Source organism: Lepidochelys olivacea, assembly GCF_965140295.1.
Source record: "Lepidochelys olivacea isolate rLepOli2 genome assembly, chromosome: 12".
Classification (NCBI taxonomy): domain Eukaryota; kingdom Metazoa; phylum Chordata; order Testudines; family Cheloniidae; genus Lepidochelys; species Lepidochelys olivacea.
The window spans coordinates 4583621-4608518 of record NC_140422.1 but is presented as its reverse complement, the minus strand read 5'-3'; the positions used below and the strand labels follow the sequence as shown (position 1 = coordinate 4608518).

Genomic DNA, 24898 nt, shown 5'->3' with positions numbered 1-24898 from the left:
GTTTATTTCACTTGGGGAACAAGTATAAGCTATATCAGCAAATGCATTTTTTTGCTGGTATAAACTGCATCTGCGATAGGAGGGTTTGCCAGTATGGCTATACCTATAAACCTTTATACACCATGATCTGGTTTGCTTAACTGGGTGCAATCAAACTATATACGTTTCCATTACAGTCAAATGCAAAGTCCAACATGTAGGAACAAAGAATGCCAGCCATGCTTACAGGATGGGAGGCTGTGTCCTGGAAAGCAGTGGCTCTGAAAAGGACTTAGGGGTCATGGTAGAGACCAACCAAACATGAACTCCCAGGGTGACGCTGTGGCTGAAAGGACTAATGTGATTCTTGGCTGTATAAACAGGAATATCAAGCAGGAGTATTACGTATGTGTGTAGCACAGGTGAGACCACTACTGGAATATGGTGTCCAGTTCTGGTGTCCATATTTCAAGAATGGTTCAGAAAAAGCTGCAAGAATAATTAGAGTACTGGAAACATGTTTTATAGGGAGAGGCTTAAGGCACTCGATCTATGAATCTTATCAAAAAGAAGATGAAGAGGTGACGTGATCATGGTCTGTCAGTACTTACATGGGGAGATTTCTGAAAGCAGGGGGCTCATTAATCTAGCAGATAAATGCAGAATGAAATCCAGTGGCTGGAAGTTAAACTAGACAAACTCAAACGGGACATAAGGCACACAACGGTAAGGAGAATTAATCGTTAGAACTACCTGCCAAGGAATGTGGTGAATTCTCCATCACTGAAAACATTTCCATCAAAACTCATTGTCTTCCTGAGATGACCACAAATTCTTGGGCTTAATGCAGGAATTACAAGTTAAATTTTTTTTGCCTTGTGTAACACAAGAGGGACAACAAGGGGACCCCATGTGGTCCCTTCTGGTCCTAAGATCTACGAATCTAGGAACTGTGGCAAGTTTTATATTTTGTAAAATAATATTGCACTTTAAGGTCTGGTTGACAAGTTTCTGTGTCAGATGTAGAGTTGGGCAATTATCCTAACAAGCACTGTTTGTTCCAGAGGAATACTGTATTGTGTTTGGGTGATGCTATTTGTGTTTGGGTGATGCTATTTGGGTATTTAGTGGTATAGCTCAAAATACAATCTCTGAAATATAAAGGGATCTTTACAGTTCATGCAAAAAGTGTAAGTCAGATATTTGTGGTTGGAATTGTACATATTTGCAGTAGGTCTTCTGCATTTCTTCTTTCCATTTCTATGATTATTTTGGGTGGTAATATCCATAGATTTTCACCATTACTTTGGTGTAATTCTCCAGAATTGCCTGAAACACTGTGCCCAGTTAGCAGGGGTTCTGGGAAAGGGTTACATGAGTCCTGCTGACTCACAGAGGCAGGTGACTCATTGCTCCATCTAGGAGATGGGAGTGTCTCAGTGGGGAGAGAGGATCTAGGGTGCGAGCTGAGCAGTTTTGATTGAGGGAGGAACTCTAGGAGCATCCCAGTCTGGGGAGAAGATTGTATTGTTCTTGTCCGTGTTCATAAAACCAAACCTTGGGAAGGAGGTGGGTTTGGACTATGAGAGCAGGTTGGGAACAGCTCCTGTTCATGCACATTGTGTAAAGAGTTGTCACTTTGGATGGGCTATCACCAGCAGGAGAGTGAATTTGTGTGGGGGGGTGGAGGGTGAGAAAACCTGGATTTGTGCTGGAAATGGCCCACCTGATGATCACTTTAGATAAGCTATTACCAGCAGGACAGTGGGGTGGGAGTAGGTATTGTTTCATATTCTCTGTGTATATATAAAGCCTGCTGCAGTTTCCACGATATGCATCTGAGGAAGTGAGCTGTAGCTCACGAAAGCTTATGCTCTAATAAATTGGTTAGTCTCTAAGGTGCCACAAGTACTCCTTTTCTTTTTGTTCCCAAAGTGACGTCTCAAACTGGTGAAAGACCCTTACTTTGGGATTTCCTGTGGTTTTTAGTGTCTTTGTTATTTTGCGACTGAACTCCATGGTAGGCAGGTTTTTGTGGTGGTCAACAATATACACACAAGCAGCCAGTGGCATAGACAAATGCCCATAGAGTATGAACGCAGGCACATAGAGTGTGAACTCCAAGACACACAACACGTGGTATGAACAGAGGCAGCCACATGCAGACAGATGCACACACGTTATACACTCAGGCAGCCAAATACACAAGCATATGGCAACAACGCGTAGCCGGCATAAGGGAACTGGAGAGACATCCACCTGGGGCTCAAACACATAGGAACACAGATCCATGCACAAAAATATACAGGCACATAACGGGAAACATGCCTCTGCAAAGGCAGCCACAATCCCCTACACATCCAGACGTCCACACAGCCAAGCACATGTGGTATGCACACCCACAGCCCTGCGCACATGACCGGCACACATTGCCGTGCAAAGACATGTACACACAGTATGCACACACAAACCTGTGCACATAGGGCGTGCACACACAGCCACCCACGGGCGGCATGCTGGGCACACACAGGCATGCACAAACCGCGATGCACCCACAGTATGACACTGTGCATGGAGCGAGTTACATTCACAAAGAGTGAAAAATGTCAAGAGCAGGAGCTGCCTCCCCCTCCCCCCCGACATCCTGAGTGTGTCTGCAGTAACACAATGAGCCCCTGAGGAGCTGTGAGTGGAATCACTGAAGGAAACTGCTGGCTGTGCTTCCTCTCTTCAGCCCAGCCCTGTCCTCTGAACCCTGCACACAGCGGCTGGAGCCATGGGCACGTCTGCCGAGCCGGAGGAGGACTCCAGCAGTCGCAGAGGTAATGAGAACTGCGGCTCGAGGGAGGGCAGCGGGGGCCGCAGGGCTCACGCAGCCCATGCTGGGCCAGTCCCTCTGGGGAGTGGTGTGACTCCCTGCACTGGGGTGACCGTGGTGAAGCCTGGCTCCAAGTCTGGGGGGGTTCTCAGTCATCTGTCCCTGGCCAGGATCCCTTCATAGCCTGTGGGGTAGTGAGGATGGGGGTAATCCCCTGCCCCTGGCGGGGGTACATCTCCTCTGCCTGCCATCTGGGCATGTTTAGGATCGCTGCCTCTGCCCTGCCCTTGGGAAGAGAGTGATGGAACGGGGCAGGAGGCTCATATGGCAAAGCAGCTATTCCTACAGTGCAGTGTTGAGGCATTAGGCCGGTGCTATTTCAATGCCCCAGGACTGGGGCTCCCCTGGGAAGTGATTCCACAGCCCAGCCAACCCCTCACTGGCAAGCAGCTTTCCTCGGTAGCCAGCCTGCATCTTCCCTTCCCATCACCCCTTTGCCCCTTATCACAGCCCCGCTACCCTGGGACTAACCCCTCTGCAAGCGACGCTCCCACCCAGCAGCAAGCTGCAGCCACTTCTGCCTCGTGTTAGCTGGTTTATCCCAAAGCCCTTTCGCTTTCTCCACAAATCCATCTTTCCTCCTGCCCTTGGGCTGCCGTTCGCCCAGTCTCCTGGGCCTGGTGGTGCCCAGAACCCAGCCCCGTGGAGCCTTGCCCAGGCAGACGCGGGGTGTGGCCGCTGTGTCATAACTACTGACAATCCCAGGGGCCGCTGCGCGGGGGAAGCTGCTGGCGAATGTGGGGCATGGAAATGAGGGGAAAGGCAGCACCGAGTTCGGGGAAGAACCTCAGCCAGCCCTTGGCACGCCCACGGCATTGTCCGTGCCAGGCCAGGAGAGCAGCAGTGCTGAGAGAGGGTAGGTGCCAGGCAGTGGCCCCAGTTGGGTCTGCATTGCTACGCAGAGCAGGGCAGTAGGACCTGGGGAGGGCTGCTCTGGTTCACAGACGCAGTCTGAGACAGGCGCACAGAACCAGGGTTGTTAGGAGACTGAAGAGACACCCGGGGCCATGCGACCTCCAACATCCATCTGGGCCTGTTCAGGGAACCCCATTTCACCCCCCACTGTATCTGGAGCAGCGTTCAGGGCACTCCTCGTTCCTAGCTCACCTGAGCTCCCTCTCCCCAGCACAGGTGCTCAGGGGAGAGGCTGTAACCCGGCTGCTGGGGAAGCAGCAGTGGGCAATGCCCAGGGGAGGGGCAGGCTCAGTGCCCAGTGAGTAGGACTGGACTGACCCCAGACTGCTGCGTTCCCTGCTTGGTCACTAAGTCCCTGCCAGCTGCGGCTGTATCTTTCCTGCTGAGTCACTGCCTTGCTCACAGGCCCCTATCAGCGGCTCCCAGGCAGCAAACCCATGGCATGGGGCACCTCCAAACTCCGTGCAGCCATCCCACTGGGAGCTCTGGGGCAGCCAGGAAGGGGGCAGCCTCGTGGGGCTGTGTGGAGTAGGGCCCTGCACACAGGCAGGCTGAGGGACACTTGACAACTCTGTCTGGCAGTCCCCGTGTGTCTGTTCCCCATATCCCCTAGGGTGTGCCTGTCCACGTGTGTGTGTCTGTCTGTCCACATCCCTTACTGTGCTTCTGGCTGTCCGTATGCTCACTTTTCTAGGATTTTATTAGGTCTCTCACCATGGTGGCAGCTGAGCGCTCGTTTGTCCCCACATCCTCATGTGTCTGCCTGTCTGTCCCTGTCCCCATGTCCGTGTGCGCATGCAGGCATGTGTACATTCACACCCTGCTTCCTGTGCCTCCGTCCTCTGGAAGCAGCTGGAGTGGAAATGCTCTTCCTGTCTGCGAAGGAGACGCTGCCTCCGGTTTGTTTTCTTAACTGATAACATTGCCCCTAGATGAGGAATGGCCAGAAGCGGAGAAGGCGGAGAAGTTAGCAAGAGGCGCTGCTTTGAAATGGGCCTCGGCGGTGTTTTACCGCCCGGACAAGTTGGAGGGTCTGGGACACTACCGGAGCCGGGAGGCCCAGCGAAACAGCTCGATCCAATCCCGGCTAAAGGTGGGTGCTCATTGCAGGGGGCCCTAGGCCCAGAGAGGTTAGGCCTCCTGTGACCTGGGATTCCTTGCCCCAGGGGAGCGTATGCCATTTTCTAACACTTAGTCCATTCGAAACTGGAGCCATTTCAAAGCAGGAAAACATGTCAGGACACTGCTCAGCTTTCCCAGAACCGAGCCCAGGGCTTTTTCTAGTTCTTTCAGGCAATTTGCCTTTAGACTAAGAGTGTGAGAAATTGTGGGCATAAAGTCAGAGGCATTTTTGGAAGGAGCCGGGACTCTCCGGCTGGAACTGCTCCAGCCATACCAACGGCAGGCTGCAGGGATAGCACTGAACTGGGGAAACGACCACGTCTGTCCCAAATCACAATGAACACGACAGAGCAGAGCCCAAGGCTTTCGGATCACATGCCCATCTGGCCACAGGTGCCAACTTTCATTGGTGCTGGTGGGTGCTCGCACCCCCCTGCCCCAGCCCCAACTCTGCCCCTACTGGACCCCCTCCCCAAATCCGTGCCCCGGCCCGCCTCTTCCCCCAGCGCACCAGGTTCCCCCTCCTCCCCCCTTCCTCCCAGGCTTGCCGCGCGGAACAGCTGTTTCGCGGCGCAAGTGCTGGGAGGGAGGGGGGAGAAGCAGGACCCAGGGGCGCGCTCAGAGGCAGAGGCGGAGGTGAGCTGTGGCGGGGGCGGGGAGCTGCCGGTGGGTGCTTAGCACCCACCAATTTTTCCCTGTGGGTGCTCCAGCCCTGGAGCACCCACGGAGTCGGCGCCTGTGCAGGTGGCCAGAGACTTGTCTCACTGGCCTGTGAGCTCATGTGGGCATCTCCGGGGGCTGTAGCTGCTGTTCTTCGCTCTGCTCAGAGATGATCTCCCAGTCGGACAGGGGGAGGGCTGGACGCAGAGCAGCCGGCTCGGACCGGTCTCGCCCCGGGGAAATCCCGGGTGTCTGTCTGTGTTCATAAAGATGCTCCGGGGCCAAAGGGAGCAGAGCTGGGGAGAGCAGCTGCTGGCTGTTGTCGCAAGGCAGGGTGGGACATGAGGGCGAGGGGGTGACCTGTCTGGTGGTGAAGAAGGGGGCGCGTGGGCTGTGGTCACTGTGGGACCTGAGCACCGAAGGGAGAGAAGGCGGCTCCCCACAGGAGTTTGTGGCCCAGAGCAGCAGCAGCCTCAGTGTGTGTGGGGGGGGTGCTCCCGGAGAGCCATTCCCACCTCCATTTCTATCTGTGCCCCATGGCCGGGTGGAGAATCTGCTCTGGTCAAACCAAGAAACATAGGAGGATCCCAGGGAGAGCGAGGCGGGGGCTTGTCCCCAGCTCACGTCTAAATCCCAGAAGCCATGTGGAAGCGTGGGTATGGACCAGGGGGGATTGCTGGATGCTGCCACGGCACAGCAAACTCCCCCGGGGCCACGGCGGCTGTGGCTGAGACATGCCACTAATGATTAACATCCGAAGGGGACAGCCTGCTCCCTGGCCCCCCAAATCATCTTTCCCCACGCCTACACGTCCCCCCCCCACGGACATACCCCTCCCACGCAGTATCGCAACCACCCACCCCTCCCCCAATATTACACCGACGCCCACCTGCCCCACCCCCAGTATTGCACCCGCCCTCTCCCCTGGTATCACCCCCACCCGCCCCTCCCTCGGTATTACACCCTCCCCGCCCTCCAGTGTTATTACACTCCCTGTGCCAACCTGCCCCTCCCCCAGTATTTTGGTATCACCCCCAACCCCTCCCTGCCTCACCCACCCCTCCTCCGGTATTACCCCCGCAGCCACCCACCCCCTCCTGGTATTGCACTGACCCTCTCTGTGCCAACCCACCCCTCCCCCAGTATTATGCCCACCGACCCCACACCCACTGCCCCACCAGTATTACTCCCATGCTCCCCACACCCACATTATCCTCCCTCTACCAGTTGGCATCAAGAAGTCCCTAGATCAGAGAGTAATTATGGGTTAGCAGGGGTCTGGAGGGTTGTGTAGGGTGAGGTTAGAGGAGTGGGGGGGTCTGGAGGGGCTATGTATGGTGGAGTTAGGAGAGTGATGGGTCTGGAGGGGCGGTGTAGGGTGGGGTTGGGGGAGTGATGAGTCTGGAGCATCTGTGTAGGGTGGGGTTAGGGGAGTGATGGGTCTGGAGAGGCTGTGTAGGGTGGGGTTGGAGGAGGGGGATCTGGAGGGCCTGTGTAGGGTGAGGTTAGAGGAGTGGGGGGGTCTGGAGGGGCTGTGTAGGGTGGGGTTAGGGGAGTGATGGGACTGTGTAGGGTGGGGCTGGGGAAGTGATGGATCTGGAAGGGCTGTGTCGGGGGGGTTCGGGGATTGGGGGAGGGGCTGTGTAGGGTGGGGCTGGGGAAGTGATGGGTCTGTGTAGGGTGGGGTTAGGGGAGTGATGGGACTGTGTAGGGTGGGGCTGGGGAAGTGATGGGTCTGTGTAGGGTGGGGTTAGGGGAGTGATGGGGCTGTGTAGGGTGGGGCTGGGGAAGTGATGGATCTGGAAGGGCTGTGTCGGGGGGGTTCGGGTATTGGGGGAGGGTCTGTGTAGGGTGGGGTTAGGGGAGTGATGGGTCTGGAGGGGCTGTGTAGGGTGGGGTTGGAGGAGGGGGATCTGGAGGGCCTGTGTAGGGTGAGGTTAGAGGAGTGGGGGGGTCTGGAGGGGCTGTGTAGGGTGGGGTTAGGAGAGTGATGGGGCTGTGTAGGGTGGGGCTGGGGAAGTGATGGATCTGGAAGCGCTGTGTCGGGGGGGTTCAGGGAGTGGGGGAGGGGCTGTGTAGGGTGGGGTTAGGGAAGTGGGGGAGGTCTGGAGGGGCTGTGTGTAGGGTGGGGCTGGGGGAGCAATGTGGGGGTGGGTAGGTTCTCCCCAGACCTGTGGGGCTGGGCATTGCTCACCGTCCCTGCCCTCTGTGTTGCCAGTCGACCGTGCAGTCCCACCTGGAGGGGGTGAGCTCGGGGCTGGAGCAGCTGCGCTCAGCGGCTGGGGACATGCGGAGCGTACGCCGGGACCTTTGCGCCGTGCGATGGCACCTGCTGGGCAGTGCCGAGGGCTTCCAGAGGCTGGCGCCGCTGCGGGCTGTGGTGACGGAGCACGCGCAGATGGCTGCCGTCATGCGGGCGCTGCCCCAGCTCTCCTCAGGTAAGGGGCACCGAGCCAGGCCTCAGCGTGCCCTGGTGTGTGATACGGCCCCTGCGCGGGGCGCTGGGCCTGGGTGCCCAGTGGGCACGGAGCCCCGCAGCTGGCTGAAGGAGCCAGGTCCTGGGGGCGCTGTCAGGCAAGGGGCTGGAGGTAAGGCCCAGCCCTGCACCTAACTGCAAGAGCACCCGGCGTGGGTGGATGCTGCTCACGCTGCTGCCTCACCGAGGGCATCCCCAGCCCCGAGGTCCCAGGGCGCCGCAGAGTCACCCCATAACGGCGTAAGCCTGGCTATGCCCCCGTAGCCACGTGGTCCCCAGCAGACGGAGCCCGTTGGCTGGGAGAGGGGCGTGGGCACAGCGGGGGCCTGCCGGGTGCACATCATGCTCCCGCAGAGCCCCAGGCCATGAGGGAGCAGTCTGGGCTCTTTTGGCCAAGCACGTCCTGGGAGCGCAGCTGCCTGTCTGGCGACAGTAGGACCCAGGCTTTCTAGCCAGGAGCTCCCTGCTCAGGGACTGCCAGTCCTGTCCTGTGCCCACCCCACCCTGGACAATGGGGTGAGCAACTGCCCAGCGTGGTGCCAGGCACAGGCAGGCAGCTAACACTGCCTGTGGGGGGCCGCAGGAGGAGGTTTCTAGGGGGCCTGCTCAGAAGGTCTCTCTCCCCCTCGCCTGCGCTGAGCGTGGGAGCCCGTGTTCCCAGCGCTGGGCCCTGCTGCTGTCCGTGCAGGGCAGCTCAGGATCTGGCTCCCACAGGGTCCAGGCTGTTGGATGTCTCCTCTCCACGCAGTACACGAGCTCCTTGCCCAGTCCCTCCATCTCCTCCAAGGCCAGCAGCTCCTGGAGGCCCACGCCGGGCTCATGGCGCTGGAGCGCCTGCGGGACGACATCTCCTCCCAGCTGCACTGCAGCAGCAGCCTCCCGAACGACCAGGCCCTGGGCGTGGTGGAGTCCTTCTTCGGGGGCCTGCAGGAGCTGAGCGACGCACTGGCCCAGCAGCTGTGGCGCGTCGTGGGCGGCAGTGTGAGGCTGGTGCAGGAGGACCCAGCCCTCTTCGTCTCTGCCGTGCGGATCATTGAGAGAGAAGAGAGCGTCGATGATGCCCTGCTGCTGGGACCCCGCACCCACCGCTTCCCTGCCCCTGGGCGCCCCAAAGCCTGGAGGCAGCGGTTCTACCAGGTCATGCAGGAGACCATCGCTGCTGCCCACTTCAAGGCCGCTCACGGGGACGTGAAGGGCCCGGGACTGGGCCGGCACCTGGCCGCGCTGCAGAGTGACATCCTTGCGGAGCTGCGTGTGGTGAAAGACCTGATGGTGCAGTGCTGCCCACCTCACTACGACATCCTCAGCATCTGCACCCGCATGTACCACCAGGGCCTCTCCGACCACCTGCAGGACATCCTCAGCAGGGACCTGGACAAACAAGAGATCTTCATGCTCCTCAGCTGGGTTCTGCATGTGTACCACAGGTCAGTGCCGGGCAGGGGGTGGGGGAGCTCGGGGTGTGTGTGAGGAGCCCGGGGCTGGCATGGGGGGGGGGGTGCGCACACCCGTGGATGTTTGATTTGGAAGTCCGATTTGGAAGTCGTCCATCTGCCTGGAGCACATGGTGTTATTCACTGGCTCCCCTTGTTCCTCCCCGCAGCCCGGAAATGATGGGTCACCCAGACCTTCTCCCTGAGGTGGACGTGTCTACTCTGGAGCCCCTGGTGTCCCCAGAGGTGGTGGAGCAGATGGAGAGGAAATATGTGGCGAAAGTCAAGGTGAGTGAGCTAGGGAGGATGCGGTAGCAAGCATCCCACGCAGGCCTGGAGTTGCCCATTTCGGAGAAGGGGTGGTGAGGGCCCAGCAAAACCTGAGAATCAAGCCATGACAGTGTGTCTCTCTCTCTCTCTCTCTCTCTCTCTCACACACACACACACACACACACACACACACAGAGTGCTGTGTGCTCTGCTGGGCCCCTCCTCCCCTGTTCATTCGCCCTCTGCCCCGTGGCAAGCTCCCTGCAGTGGCAGGGCCAGGAAGAGCCCATTCCACTGCCCCCCGGTTCCGATGGAACAAGTGGACCAGGTTTGTTAATATCCAGTATTAGACAGCGTTACACAAGGCTCGGGGTCTCGTACCCAGAGACCTCGGCCTGCTTGGTCCCATGGCAAACACAGCATTAACAGCCTTTGTAACCCTCGGTTAAAGATACAGACAAGAAGGAAAGGTGTAAAGATGGGAATAACTGTCCTTCCGGGGCAACGAGCAGAAGTTAGTAGAGACGGGCTGGAGCTGTTGCTGCTGCTGGTAAAGTCCGATCCTGTTTGCTAGAAGACAAAGCAAAACACACAAAAGGGGAGAGGACAGAACAGCAAAGAGAAAATGCAGCATCTATCTCTGGTGCCGATTCTCACTGGTAGCCTCGCTGCTGGAGAAACACAGGCTCAGCCCACGGCTGCTCAGCCACTCCGAGAGCTGGCAAGCTTGTACCAGCGTCGGGCTGTTCAGGGCATTGCTTTTAACTGCCTCTCTGGTCCCAGGCTAACAGCAGTGTTGCAAAATATACAGTGTCGGCCGGCTAAGCCGGACTCTTATTGGACAGAAGGGAAAAGGAGAGAGGTAGGGAAGAGGAAAGACAAGAGGGAAGGAAAAGGACAACTTGAGGAAGGGGGTGACAAAGTCTCACCTCCCAGCTGGTGTTTGGGATTGATCGGGGTCCTTCTCTCTGGCCCGGTCAGGTCAGGACCTCTGGCACAATGATGTCACGATGGATCCCGGGGGCCCAGGAGACGGCGGGGTGGCGGCCATGATGGTGAAGCCCGCTCCCTCCATTTCTTTCAGTTTGCCAGCTTCCCCCCAGCATCTTCCTGAGGCCCCCAAGGGAGCAGTGGGTGGAACAGCCCAGTCCCTCGTTATTTTGTCCACTAATTAGGCTTTGTTTCCGACAAGCCCATTTTGGTTAATTGATTATGCGGGTCTCTTGTTTACCAGGCCTGAGCACGACACAGGCCTTGAGTTCTATGAGCCGGGCACTTGGGTTGGGCTGAGTCGGGCTCCGGCTCGCTTTCGCACCTTTCCCCATCACCACAAGTTGTTACGGGTCCTTGTGACCCTTCAGGAGGGTTCTGCTCAGCTCCCACTTAAGGCAAACGTGGGGTTTCCCCAACAGCTCTCACTGCTGAGAGTTTTCCTCCTTAGCCTCCACCATGGCCTCTTCCCCAGCTGCCCCCCAGCGGGCACAGCCCCTCTGTCACTGCAGCCGGGCCCTGCTCCTGAGCTGCTTCTCTGCCCTGCGCGCCCTGCCACCCCGCAGCCTCACTCCCGAGGCTGGAGCGACTGAGGGGGAACAGAGACAAACGCTGCTGCCCCCTGAGCCACGCCAGCTAACGAGCATGCCCCTGACATTGCCCGCCCTGTGCCCGCTCCCTCAGCACCACGTCGGCGGGATGCCTTCCTTTCCCAGCACGTGGTGGTGCTGCCTGGAGAGACAGCCCTACCCGCCGGCCTGAGCCATCCTCTCATCTCTCCTGCTGTGCTCCATCCCCTGGCTTCCCCCATGGGCACCGGCCCCTGTGGTGGGAGATACTCTGGTGTTCCACTTGAGCAAATAATCCCAAATGTTCAGCCCTACCCCTGACGGGGCAGCCCAGTCTGCAGCCCCATCTCACTGCGCACATGTGTTTGTCGTGCGGCTCAGCTTTAAACCTAAGCCCCGCATTTGCAGTCTCAGCAGAAGGGCGGTCTGTGGCCACCCCGGGGCATTTAGAGCTGCCGCAGCAGAGCAGGGGCCCGGCGTCCCGTCTCACCTCTTCGTCCTCCCGTCGGGCAGGCCAGCGTGACTGAGTGGATGAGGCGCACGCTGGAGGTGGAGTTCAAGGAGTGGTTCAGAGAGGAGGAACCAGAAATGGATCATCTCGGCTTCTTCCAGTCGGCCCTGCCTGTCATCGTCATGCAGGTGGGTGGGGCAGGGTGGGGCTGGGAGTGCTCTGTGATGGGATTGGGCGGGCATCAGGGCTGGGAATGCCCTGTGAGGGGCAGGGGCAGGGCCAGGGCCAGGGCCAGGCAGAGCGGGGCTGGGAGGCTCTTTGAAGGGGTTGGGCATGACATCGGGGCTGGGAATGCCCTGTAAGGGGATGGGCAAGAGGGCTGGGAGTGCCCTGTGAGGGGACAGGCAGGGCGGGGGGGCTGGGAGTGCTCTGTGAGGGGGTTGGGCAAGGGGGCTGGGAGTGCCCTGTGAGGGGATGGGCAGGGCGGGGGGGCTGGGAGTGCTCTGTGAGGGGGTTGGGCAAGGGGGCTGGGAGTGCCCTGTGAGGGGACGGGCAGGGCGGGGGGGCTGGGAGTGCTCTGTGAGGGGGTTGGGCATGGCATCGGGGCTGGGAATACCCTGTGAAGGGCAGGGCCAGGCAGGGCGGGACAGCTGGCAGTGTCCTGTGAGGGGGCCGGGCGGGGCAGGGCACAGGGCTGGGAGTGCCCTGTGAGGGGGTTGGGCAGGGCATTGGGGCTGGGAATGCCCTGTGAGGGCAGGGCCAGGCAGGGCAGGGGAGCTGGCAGTGCCCTGTGAGGGGGCAGAGGAGGGAAAGAGGGCTGGCCGTGCCCTGTGAGGGGGCCAGGCAGGGTGGGGCAGGGGGCTAGGAGTGCTCTGTGAGGCGGTCGGGCAGGGAATTGGGGCTGGGAGTGCCCTGTGAGGAGACAGGCCAGGCAGGGGGGCTAGGAGTGCCCTGTGAGGGGGCTGAGGAGGGCAAGGGGACTGGCAGTGCCCTGCGAGGAGCTGGGCAGGGCAGGGGGTGCTGCAGACCCTGGTCATGGCTGCCCCCAGCCGTGGCCATTACCCGAGCGCTCTCGGCACGTCGGGCTTTCCGCCTGCAGAGCTCTTTCTGTGCCTCGGGTCTGTATTGCTAGGGGTCACCTGGAACCCTGGGGCACCTGCTCCTCCGTCCGTGCCCTAGACCTTGCACTGGGCTGGCCTGGTTCTGGGCTCCCCGGAGGACCTGCCTTTCCCGCCGTGCATGGAGGGGTCAAGTCCTGCCGCTCCTGCAGTGATTGGGCTGGGGGTTCTCCCCTGCAGTAGCTGGGGTGTGCTGGGCTAGGGAGGTTGCCCTCACGGCTTCTCAGATCCCTGGAGGATCTGAGCTGCACCAACCTACCCTGCTCTGGGAGGGTCACGTGGGCTTGGGAGCACTGCCAGTGTGGCCAGGCTGCCAAGGGAAGGTTACCAGAGCGCTGGTCACTCTGCCCTGGCAGCCTCTCCCAGTGCAACGCCCCTGCGCTGCCCCACGGCCTGCTTTGGGGGCGGAGGGGAGCAGGGCAGCGAGTGAAGGCCCTGCACAGGCACCCTGGCGCCTTCCCCCAAGACATTGCCATCTAGCTCAGGGCATGCTCCTGGGGGCAGCATAGGCACCAGGGAGCGGAAGGTGGAGAGACAGAGAGAAGCAAGAGCCAGGCTCCAAGGAGGGGTAAGGTGGTGAGTGAGCCTGGCCTGAGAGCATAGGGGGCAGCTGTGGGGTCCAGAGCCACGTTCCCCGCTCCCCACCCCTTGGCAGGGGCACATGCTGCTTAGTCTCACCCCTGAATGTACCATGATGGCTCCATCTCCCCTGGGCCCCGCTGATGCCAGGGGAGCCCACGCCAGGTCCCTTGCCTGGCTCCCACCAGCTGTCCTCTGGCACTGGAACTGCCGGCAAATCCCCAGAGAGCCGAGTGGGGTCCTGCCCTCTGCCCTGCCTGGCACTGGGGCAGCACAGGGGCGAGGCCAGCCAGCCCGGAGCTGGGGGCCAAGGCCCCCAGCCTCACTGAGCAAGCAGCACCGGAGCCCCGGCCAGGGATGTGGGGGGAGCCTGCGGACAGGGCAGTGACCCCACATCCTGCTCTCCCTGCCCAGATGCTGGATGAGAATATCCGGGTGGCGTCCCAGGTCACGGGCTCTCTGCAGCAGAAGATTTATGCTATGGCCATGGACGAGCTGGAGGCCTTTCTGATCAGGTCAGTGGTGTCCTTGGGGTGCCCCCTGCTTCCTGAGGCCTGCCTTCCAGGACAGGATGGCAAAGGCTGGCGGAATCCCATGCCGCCCATCTCAGGGGGACCGGACAGGCCAGCGTATTGCGGCCTGTTGGAGCGCTGGGCCGTTCCGGGGTCAGGCATCCAGGGGCTGGGACCCCCTTTGGATCCTGTCCCCAGCTGACGGTCTTCACTGAGTGCTCCTTTCCTGGGTACTCAGCCCACGTCCCCCCAGCCTCGCGCCATGGCTCCTAAGGACCCTTCCCCGGCTATCCCTCCGCAGCCCCTCGCTCTCCAAGGGCCTTACAGCCCTGGGAGGGGATTAGCTGGCTCTTAGGATCCTACCACCAGCTGTCTGCTCAGGCGCTGCTCTCATTGGCCTCCTCCTACAGGTGCCACAGCAGGGACGGCCAGGCTGCTGCGTGGGAGAGGGTCAAGGGAGCCCTAGGTGTGCCCCATGGCATGCCCTGCCCCCTGCATGGGTGCATGGTGCAGGGTGAGGCTGGGAATGAGGAAATGTGACCCACGCAGTAGCTGGATACGTGCGCCCCCCATCCCTGGCTCCCTGGGCTGCATCCTGCAGGGAGGCAGAGTTACCTGGCGACTGCTCAGCAGCGCTTGCTCCAGCTGATGCAGGATCGGGGCCCTGTGCCCCAGCCTGCCCAGCCCCTGCCCTGGGACACTCCGCACCAGGAGTTTCCAGACATCAGCACCACAGAGGCTGGAATGCCCAGGCTGAGCATGTGCCAAGCCATGCAATGCCCAACGGGCGCCAGGGTGATCTGCCCAGCCACTGGGCTCTGTGCAGGGCTCAGAGCCCGTTTCAGAGCCTCGCCCACCCAGGGAAGCCCGGGCCTCCCAGAAGCTGCTGCCAGGGGCAGAGGGCTCCCATGGAGAGAGTCCCCGGTGCCCTCCAGCTCCATGGCCGGTCCCCTCTCTGCCAGCCCTCACAGTCCCATGTGCTGTGTCCTAGGCTGCGAGAGGCCCTGGGGGAGTGCGGGAAGGAGCACCAGAAGGACCGAGCCAGGCCCAAGCATTACATCTCCTACCTGCTGGCTGTGCTCAACAACAACATGGCGCTGAGGTAACCTGGCAGGGGACTGGCAGCTCTTTCCCTGCGACCCAAATCCGCTCCCCTCCCACTGCTTCCCCAGAGCACATGGCCCCCACACTGGGCACAGACCCCAGTCACTGCTACCCCAGAGCCCCCACCCCCAAGGACACGAGACCCACCATTTCCTCAGAGTCCCTGCACTCCCATATTGGCTCTGACCCCTTCCCCAGAGCCCATATCCCCCCGATTAGGCCTGATTCCCTGCCCTCCACTCCCTGTTCCCCAGAGCTTTCCCCCACCCTTCCTCAGAGCCCATGCTTCCCTTCTCCCAGGCCGTCTGCCCCAGCTGACCATCCCTCAGCTCCTTCTTTCTCCTTCCAGCTCTTCCATCTCCACTTTGCACCCTGGCAGTGCATCTCTTGCCAAGCCCGCTGAAATCCCCTCTTCCCTGAAGACTGCGCTGGACCGGACCCAGAAGAAGGCCTGCCGGCTGCTGCTGGAGGAGCTGCTGCTGGATTTGCAGGTACGCACATCTAAGAGGGGCTGCAGGGCTCCTGGAGCCGGGAATAGCGTAGGGCCAAGAACTGAGTCCCTTCAGGACCCTTCTGGAGACACCCCGCTAGACGACGATTCCCCGTTAACAGCTCCATTTGGATTTAACCAGTTTTCAACCCGTTTAACGTGGGCCCTGTTAATTTCATATCATTCTAGTTCATTAATCAAAACGTTGTGCGTTACCAAGTCAAACGCCTTACTAAAGTCAAAGTATATGACGTCACCACCATTTCGTCAACCAAACGTGTAACCACCTCAACAAAAGAGATCATTAGCTTTGATAGGATCTATTTTCCGTACACCCATCTTGATTAGTATTAATTACATTTCCCTCCTTTCATTCTTTACCGAGGCCTGTATCAGCTGCTCTATTATCTTGCCTAGGAATTGATGTCAGACTAAAGCTACCCAGGGCAGCCAGTTCACCCCTTTAAAAATGAGCACAGCTGTCACTTTCGTCCAGTCTTCTGGAACGTCCCCACTGCTCCAAACTTATTGAAAACCAACATTAATGTGTTGACCCATAGACCCGGCTAGGCTAGGCTACACTGTGAGGAGAGGCACAGTCAACCAAGACAAAAGGGATCGTTTAAAATTTTTCGGACTTTACAAGGGAAAACTCCCATATTGTACCAGGAGCATAAATAATATCGACTATTGCAGAGACTTACTACTTATACCGATAAAGCACAGGGTACCCATTCATCAACCGCTGTGAGCTTGTACACGCTCTGCCGTTAGTACCAAATCCATTGTTGTCAACAAGAACAAAAGGGATTTCTTACCAATAGACTGTGTCACTTCAGAGAAGAATCAGCTTTTCCTCTCCTTGGCTATAAGGCCAGCTCCACTCTTGCTGTCCTGTTCTTTGCTTCTCTTCGGCTTGAAGTGCTCCTTAGAGTTGATATTGCCGTGGCTGGGCCTCTTTCCACTGCGTTTATCCACAGGCGGGGTTTCTTCCCCTCGGGGGCCCTTTTGAACTACATCCATCAACAGATGTTCAAACAGTCCCTCTCTCTGTTCACGTCCTTCAGGTGTCTTGTGGGTGGGCTTCTTGTTCACTGCTTCTAGGACCTGTTTGCATGTAGCACAGCTTTCCGATCAGTCCCCTTTTCCGCCAGTTCCACTTCCTTTCGGTTTCCCTTGACACTCTCTCTCCCGTGTGTCCGGAGATCCTAGCTCACGAACCCACCTCCCCGCTTCAGGAGCGTCCGCTGACGAACCCGCCTCCCCGCTCCACCGGCGTCCGCTCACGAACCCGCCTCCCCACTCCACCGGCGTCCGCTCACGAACCCGCCTCCCCGCTCCACCGGCGTCCGCTCACGAACCCGCCTCCCCGCTCCACCGGCGTCCGCTCACGAACCCGCCTCCCCGCTCCACCGGCGTCCGCTCACGAACCCGCCTCCCCGCTCCACCGGCGTCCGCTCACGAACCCGCCTCCCCGCTCCACCGGCGTCCGCTCACGTACCCGCCTCCCCGCTCCAGCGGCGTCCGCTCACGAACCCACCTCCCCGCTCCAGGAGCGTCCGCTGACGAACCCGCCTCCCCACTCCACCGGCATCCGCTCACGAACCCGCCTCCCCACTCCACCGGCGTCCGCTCACGAACCCGCCGCCCCGCTCCACCGGCATCCGCTGACGAACCCGCCTCCCCACTCCACCGGCATCCGCTCACGAACCCGCCTCCCCGCTCCACCGGCGTCCGCTCACGAACCCACCGCCCCGCTCCACCGGCGTCCGCTCACGAACCCGCCGCCCCGCTCCACCGGCATCCGCTGACGAACCCGCCGCCCCGCTCCACCGGCATCCGCTCACGAACCCGCCTCCCCGCTCCACCGGCATCCGCTCACGAACCCGCCTCCCCGCTCCAGCGGCGTCCGCTGACGAACCCACCTCCCCGCTCCAGCGGCGTCCGCTGACGAACCCACCTCCCCGCTCCACCGGCATCCGCTCACGTACCCGCCTCCCCGCTCCACCGGCATCCGCTGACGAACCCGCCTCCCCGCTCCACCGGCATCCGCTCACGAACCCGCCTCCCCGCTCCACCGGCATCCGCTCACGAACCCGCCTCCCCGCTCCACCGGCGTCCGCTCACGTACCCGCCTCCCCGCTCCAGCGGCGTCCGCTCACGTACCCCCCGCCCCGCTCCACCGGCGTCCGCTCACAGCACTAACTATTTTTTTCTGATTCTTCTGACCTGAAACCTTTCCCTCTTTCCTCCATCTCTCGTCCCAGCTCCCTGCTCTTGCTCTCCTTTTATTTTCTCCCCTCCCCTCCTACGCAGGATCCGGTTCACCCGCTAGCCCAGCAGCGCAGTTCTTCTCCTTCTGTAACAGCTTTTTCCAGCTGACCCTTTGGATGGATTCCAAGCCCCCTCCCCAGCTTGAGCCGCCCTCTCCTTGGCTGTCTCTTTCCCCAGGCCAGTATTCGGTCCTGCTGCACCACAGCTGCTAGTGCAGGGGTGAGGGTTACTACACTAACAAGCTCCTCAGCCAGCTCTTTAAAACTCTTGGATGCAAGTTATCCGGACCTGCTGATTTAAAAATACCCGTCTTTAGTAGCTGCTGTTTAACACCCCACTGAGATACTAGTGGAATGGGAGCGAGCAGATCTGGCTGGGCTTGTAGCCTCCGCCTGACACCATGTGTGTGCGTGTATGTTTCAGCCCCTGACCGTGCAGCTGCCGTCCCGCAAGTGGCTGCCTGGGGCCCAGCTGGTGAACAGCATGTGCGAGGTGATCGACAAGTACATGAGAGACTTCTCCCACGTCCGGAAACCCATCTTCACGGTACGTGGCTTGCTCCCCTTCGGCGGGTGCATGCTGAGCCCTGGGAAGGGGCATGGTGCCGAGCATGCCCCCTGCACACTGGGGAGCTCCAGGAGGCATGGTGCCTCCCACTGGGACTGCACCCTCTGCATTGGGCCTGTGCCCGTGGGTGGGGGGGGGAATAACAGGGGTGGGAGCAGGGCCAGTGGGACCCAGGAGGCTGACGGAGAGGAGCTGGCCTTTTGGGGGGTCAGAGCAGTTGGATCCGAGGTTTTCAGGCTGGAGCTGCCCCTCTGCGGGGACCGGATGAGGTAGAACATTCCTGCGCCCTTGCTCCTTTCCAAGAAGCAGGTGACACTGGAGACAGGAGCTCTCTGCAGGCAGGAGCAGCCGTGGCACAAGGGGTGGCCCCCAAAGGATGGGCTGGGGAGCCAGGACTGCCCCCCACCCTCAGACCCTGCCCCCCACTGGCATGGGTAACAGGCAGCACAGCCCAGCCCAGCCACGAGGAAGAGAGCAGGGCTGGAGAGTGAGAGCAAGGGGGCTGGGGGGAGCAGGGCGGGGCTGGAGCAAGGAGGGGAGAAATCGGGGGTGGGGGGCAGCGCTGGAATAACCCACCCCAGCTGTTCCTTCCTGGCCCCAGCTCTCCCCCACCCCCGGCCTCCCCAAATGCAGGCGAGGATGCTGTCCATAACCTTCGGGAGGCCTGCTGGGCTCCTGGGCTGTCCCAGCGGACGGGGCGTCGCACCTGCCTTGGGGAGATGCCCGGGGGTGGGGGGGTGGTCATATTTTTAGTGGACTAGCTTCTGGACATGAGAGAGACGAGCTCTCGAGCTCCCCAGGGCTCTTCAGCTTTGGGAGACCGCTCGGTTCACTGCCGGGAGACGCCCCCAGCGCTCAGCCACCCGTTCCCTTCCCGAATCGCACCCCCGAGTCAGTGCCACCCCTGGGGGGACCTACATATTCCTCCCCCCTCCTGTCGGGATCACCCTGCAGATTCTTGCCTCCTCCCGTAGGCCACCTAGCCACGCTACCGTAGACATGTAGCCCTTCCACTCCCCCCGGAGCCGGCCCACCCGTCCTCGTCACACTCCCTCCAGTCCGCCCGCGGAGATGCCTAGGACGGAGCATGCTGCTGCTGGTGCTGCCGAGCAGTGCCAGGGGCTGCAGTGGCTCCCTGCCCTGGGTTGCCCTGTTGCCCTGCAGGAATCCCACTCACTCCACATTATTCTCCTGTCTCGTTGCTGCTGGTTACGGTTGCCCCAGGTCTCCCCGCTCCCCCCCCCCCCCCGCGTAGCCACAGCAAATGGCTTCGTGTCTCACTGTCTCCCGCTCTCCTCTCCTGCCGGGGTCTAGTTCCTGTTGGCCGAGAGCGAGCACCTGGTCATGAATCACTACGTGCGGGCGCTCATGGAGAAGAAGATGGTGTGCCGGAGCGCTGAGGAGCGGAGCCAGCTCTCCACCCGGCTGCACCAGGATGCCTGCCAGCTGAGGGAGCTTTTCCACAACCTGGTGAGAGAAGCTGCATCCCCAGAGACACAAGGTCAGGCTTGCGGGTCGGTATCGCCGGTGGGTGGTCACGGCGGCCAGCTGAGGTGGAGTCAGACGGAAATGTTTCAGTCACACGGGGGGCAAGGGAGAGGGAATTATCTGCTCCCCCCCCCAGTGGCAATTCATAGTCATTCACGCTGGCAGTGGGTGATTATGGGGCCAGGGAAAGCATGTGAGAACAACTCTTGCCTGGTGGATCTAGGACGGGGTGGGCAAACTATGGCCTGTGGGCTGGATCCGGCCCACCAGCCATTTTAATCCGGCCATCGAGCTCCCACTGGAGAGCAGGGTCTGGGGCTTGCCCTGCTCTGGCACTCCAGCCGGGGAGCAGGGTTGTGGTCCACTCCGCATGGCTCCCGGAAGCAGCAGCTACGGGGCTCCGCTCTGCGCGCTGCCCCTGCCCCAAGCGCCGCCCCCACATCTTCCATTGGCCGGGAATCACAGCCAATGGGAGCTGCAGGAGCGGCACCTGCGGATGGGGCAGCACGCAGAGCTGCCTGTCTGCGCCTCCGCATAGGAGCCAGAGAACAGACATGCTGCCAATTCCAGGAGCCACTTGAGGTAAGCGCCGCCCGGAGCCTCCCCCCACACCTCAACCCCCGGCCCCAGCCCTGATCCCCCTCCCGCCCTCCAAACCCCTCGATCCCAGGCTGGAGCACCCTCCTGCACCCCAAACCTCTCATCCCCAGCCCCATCCCCAGCCAGATCTCTCACCTCCCCACGCCCCAAACCACCCCCCCAGTCCTGATCCCTGTCCCAGCCTGCAAACCCCTTGGTCCCAGCCCCGAGCACACTTCTGCACCCCCAAACCCCTCATCTCCATCCCCACCCGCAGCCGGAGCCTGCACCCCTTCCTGCACCCCAACCCTCTGCCCCAGGCCTGATTCCCCTCCTGCCCTCCAAACCCCTCAGTTCCAGCCCGGAGCACCTTCCTACACCCCAAATACACAAAGTAACACAGCTTCAGCAGGAGAGCTTGAGACAGCCCTGCTCCAGACTATCCCATAGCCCACTGGATAGGGCACTCCTGCAACCTGGTAGACCCCAGTTCAAACCCATCCTGGGGGAACTGAAACTGGATCTCCCATGTGCTAGGGGAGCATGCTACCCACTGGGCTTAAGCTGATAGGGCGGCCTCCGGCTACCTCCTCCTCCGGCTGTTTTCTGATACGAGTCCTCCTTTCCTTTTGCCTTTTATCAAAATGCCTGAAATCAAAACCAGTTTTTCTCATTGGGTCAAAACGTTGCCTTTTGACATACCTGGAACCTTTCAATTGGTTCAGTTCGGTCAAAACTCTTCAGTGTCCATGACACAGATTCACGAATCCAAAGCGACATTGTTCAGCAGCTAACCATTTTGGAGGCGTTGACTCACCTTGCCCCTCTCAACGCTAGGCTGAGCCAAGTGCTGGCTGCGGGAGGTTGGATCACCCCTCTCTTAGGCCTGGGAGGGTCAGGCATGGGCACATCAGCCCAGAGGGCTCTCTGTGGCCCAAGCATGGAGGACACACACTGAGTTGCACCCACGGGCGTCGGGCCTGGTTGCTGAGGGTGTCTGGTGAGTTCTCTCCAGCTGGTGCTGCGGGCCAGCATGCCAGCACACTGCTGCCGTACGGCTCCCTGGGGCGGTGCTTTGTGTCTGGCCGGCGCTTAATGCGCCCTGTGCTGGCTGGTTCCTTCCCGCAGGGCCTGGCCGAGAGCGAGCAGACCCTCGAGGTGATATTCGCCCTCCAGGAGCTCATCCGCCTCCAAGACCCGGCCTTGCTCAGCCTGGAGGTCCTGGGATTTATGACGAAGTACCCCGATATCAGGTAGCAAACCCAGCGCAGCGAGAAAGGCCCGTTACACTGGGGCTGCCATGGGGGGTCCTGCTCTGCCAGTAGGGGGAGCTGCCTTCACACAGGCTGTCTCCAGTGTAAGCCTGAACCCCCACCCCATGGCACACGTCTGAAGGACCTTTCCAGTGGTATTTGCAATCCTGTTCATCCGCGAGAGCCACAGGGGCAGGGCCGGGCTCGCCTGTGGGCAGCACGGAGAAGAGAGTCACCAAGTCAGAGTGGCACAGACTGACAGAGAAATGCTCTGGCTCCTGGGGAGGTGGTTTTCACAAGAGTTTTGTTTTATTTCCAAATGTTGAACTTTAGGGCTTCCCACCCCCTTTTGTTGATTTTGGCCACGGAGCAAAATAAATAAATGACTGATGGCCGGGGAGGGGCGGAGGTGGAGCCCACCCTCTTGTTCCTTGTGCTACACTCTGACTTTTCCAGCGAAGAGGGCGGTTTGAAAACTCCCAGCACGGCAGAACAAAAAATGTAGGGAAAAATAAGAAAAGAAAAGACGTTTCCCTGAAGAGTCCCCACTCCTGCTTTCATTCGCTTGTGCTCAGGGGCCACAGGGCTGAAAGGAGAGAAACAAAATGGCCAACATTTGATACTCAAAATCAGCCCAAACCAGAACATATGGAAGAAAGATAAAGGGGTTTTTTGCTTTTGAAAAAAGTCTATTATTTAGTGACAAATGCTTGAGCTTTGGTTTGTGGCTTTGCTGGCCAGGCACTTCTCAGCCTGCCACAACACAAAAGACGTAGAACGAGGGACGCAGCCGCATGACTAGGGCCTTACCAAATTGATGGTTCATTTTGGTAAATCTCATGGTCATAGCATTTAAAACTCTTGAATTTCCTGGTTTGAGATATTGAAATAGTAAATTTCACGGTGTTTGTAACCGTGGGGGTCCGGACCCAAAAGAGGGTCACGTGGGGGGTTGCAAGGCAAGTGTGTGTGTGGGGGGGGGTTGCAGTGTTGCCATCTTTACTTCTGTGCTGCCTTCAGAACTGGACAGCTGGAGCGAGGCAGCTGCTGGGCAGAAACCCAGCTCTGAAGGCAGCACCGTTGCCAGCAGCAGCAGAGAAGTAAAGGTGGCAATACCGCAGCCCCCCTACAATCAGGGCCAGATTTATACCTTATGCGCCCCTAGGCACAGCATCTTCAGTGCCCTGCCCCCCCCCACTGACCTTCGTGTTTTCCATAAAAACGGAAACTTTTAACCCACTTTTAACTTTTAGGCACTCCTAGAATGCTGGTGGCCCTAGGCACGTGCCTACTGTGCCTAATTGGAAATCCGGCCCCTGCCTACAATAGCTGGAGTTCATGGGGAAGACCAGATTTCATGGTCCATGACACGTTTTTCACGGCCGTGAATTTTGTAGGTCCCTGCACAGGACACCTGCAGGAAACAGATGATACTGTGGTGTTCTCCCCTCAGTGCAGTACGCTTCACTCCAGGCTCTGCAGCACGCAGTCAGTCACTTCAGGGGGACCTCAGAGGTGTGCGAGGTGCCGGCCCCTCTGGGCTTGAGAGGAGATCCCACGTGTGAGCAGCATGGGTGAGCCCCGAGAGCCGAGAAGGTAGCAAGAGGTAAAGGGTTCGGTGTCTCAGTCTCTGGTTTCCTGTTCCCCACAGTGACGAGCACGTCTCCATCCTGCTGGATCTGCGGGGCGATGTCTCCAAGGAGGTCCGGAACGTGGTGTTGGAAATGATGGCGCAGAATCCTCAGTCCCTGCCCGAAAACTACCAGCCCATCTTCAGCAACATCCTGGTCCCGGCTCCGGAGCTCCCCTTCTGCCTTCGCAAGGGCAAGTGTGCCTGAGACACGCACGCTGCAGCCCGGCTGTCTGCAGCCTGCCCTGGCCAGCGGTGTCTCCGAATGACGGACCTCTGAGAGGCCCTGGGTGGGACTGGGCAGAAGCCCCGTCTGGGCTCCGGAAACGGGGCAGAGAAAGCCTGGGCATCAGCCCTGCTATGCAGGGAGGAGACGGGAGGCTTCCGCACCCAGTTCCCACTGGCTGACACCTTGGCACCTGCTTTGCTGGCCCAGGGAGCCCTCAGCCCACTGAGCCCCCGGCCCCCTAACCGTGGGTGGGCTAAACCACCAGATTCAGCTCTGCCCATTCGGGTCTCCAGGCCTCTGCTCTGTGCTGCTTCCCAGCTGCCCCCTCTGCTCAGCCCTCCCAGCGTATGTGCAGCCCAGAGCCTGCAGAGGGGACAGGCCAGCTAAGGCTGGTAGCTTCACATGGTGGGATCACAGCGGTGGTGAGCAGAAAGGGAATTTCCCCAGGATTCCTTCCCCAGGTCCAGCCACAAGCACTTCCTCCCGCCCCTCCCCACTCCCATGCCCTTCGCGTGCCCAGGGCAGGCTGTTACCACGTGGTGCCAGAGACCAGCTGAGAGCACGGCCTGACAGGTTCTGACTGGGCTGGGCAGAATTCAGCTAGTGGTTCATCATTTTGATGGAGAACATTGATGTTTAAGCATTTTTGTATTTTGATCTATTTAAATGTTCACAGCAGAATCCATGGAGGGTCAGATAATGGAGGCATCAGACAATAATTATTTAGCGACAGAGGACGTTCAGATTCCCCAAGTTAAAGCTTTAATGCCGTTTAACATGAACTGCCAACATCCCATGTCAGAATATACACAGTAAAGACCCTTTGATCAAACTCAAAGATGAACTTCAGCCGCGTTGTTCTTCCTTTGCCAGTCGGTACAGTTTGATTATCGAGGGAAATGTTTTTCATTGGGGGGGAGGGGTGCAGTGAAATCAATGTGTACTGACATTTCCCAGTACTTATCGATTCCTTCCCGGCCTAGTTATAACACAGACAAATCCAAACTCTCTTGCAACTAGAGTTGCCAACTTTGTAATATATAAATCACACACTCCAGCCGGAGTGCCGGAACCTCCCCTGCCCCGCCTCTGCCCCTCCTCTTTCCCCCCAAGGCCCCACCTCCCATTCACTCCTCTTCCCCCGTCCTATTCCCTGCCCGGGATCATAGGAATTGCAGTAATCAGAGCCAAGTGCAGAGTTTGGATGATCCATCCTGAAATAGGCAGTGTCCAGAATGTCATTCTGTTACACGCCACAGTCAGGGTAGGTGTCTCTCAGCAATGCAGCAGGGCGGAGAAAAGGAAAGAGCCACATTACATGGAGTAAAAGGA

General features: G+C 59.5%; 1 protein-coding gene across 1 annotated transcript; it reads left to right on the top strand.

The window, feature by feature from the left end:
* Positions 1-2067: 2067 nt before the first annotated feature.
* Positions 2068-24404, top strand: EXOC3L1 (exocyst complex component 3 like 1). Its single transcript, XM_084644471.1, has 13 exons — positions 2068-2801; positions 4705-4865; positions 7773-7992; positions 8779-9457; positions 9634-9751; positions 11806-11931; positions 13855-13955; positions 14944-15054; positions 15406-15547; positions 18244-18366; positions 19702-19857; positions 21583-21707; positions 23359-24404. The coding sequence occupies exons 1-13, from the start codon at positions 2756-2758 to the stop codon at positions 23543-23545; spliced, it is 2295 nt and encodes a 764-aa protein (XP_084500597.1). The 5' UTR covers positions 2068-2755; the 3' UTR covers positions 23546-24404.
* The last annotated feature ends 494 nt before the right edge of the window (positions 24405-24898 follow it).

Excerpts from the sequence above, each read along its gene's own strand:
- EXOC3L1 (XM_084644471.1), top strand. The coding sequence starts at position 2,756 with ATGGGCACGTCTGCCGAGCCGGAGGAGGACTCCAGCAGTCGCAGAG. Across the intron at positions 15,055-15,405 it reads AACAACAACATGGCGCTGAG|CTCTTCCATCTCCACTTTGC; the intron begins GTAACCTGGCAG and ends TTCTCCTTCCAG. Across the intron at positions 15,548-18,243 it reads AGCTGCTGCTGGATTTGCAG|CCCCTGACCGTGCAGCTGCC; the intron begins GTACGCACATCT and ends TGTATGTTTCAG.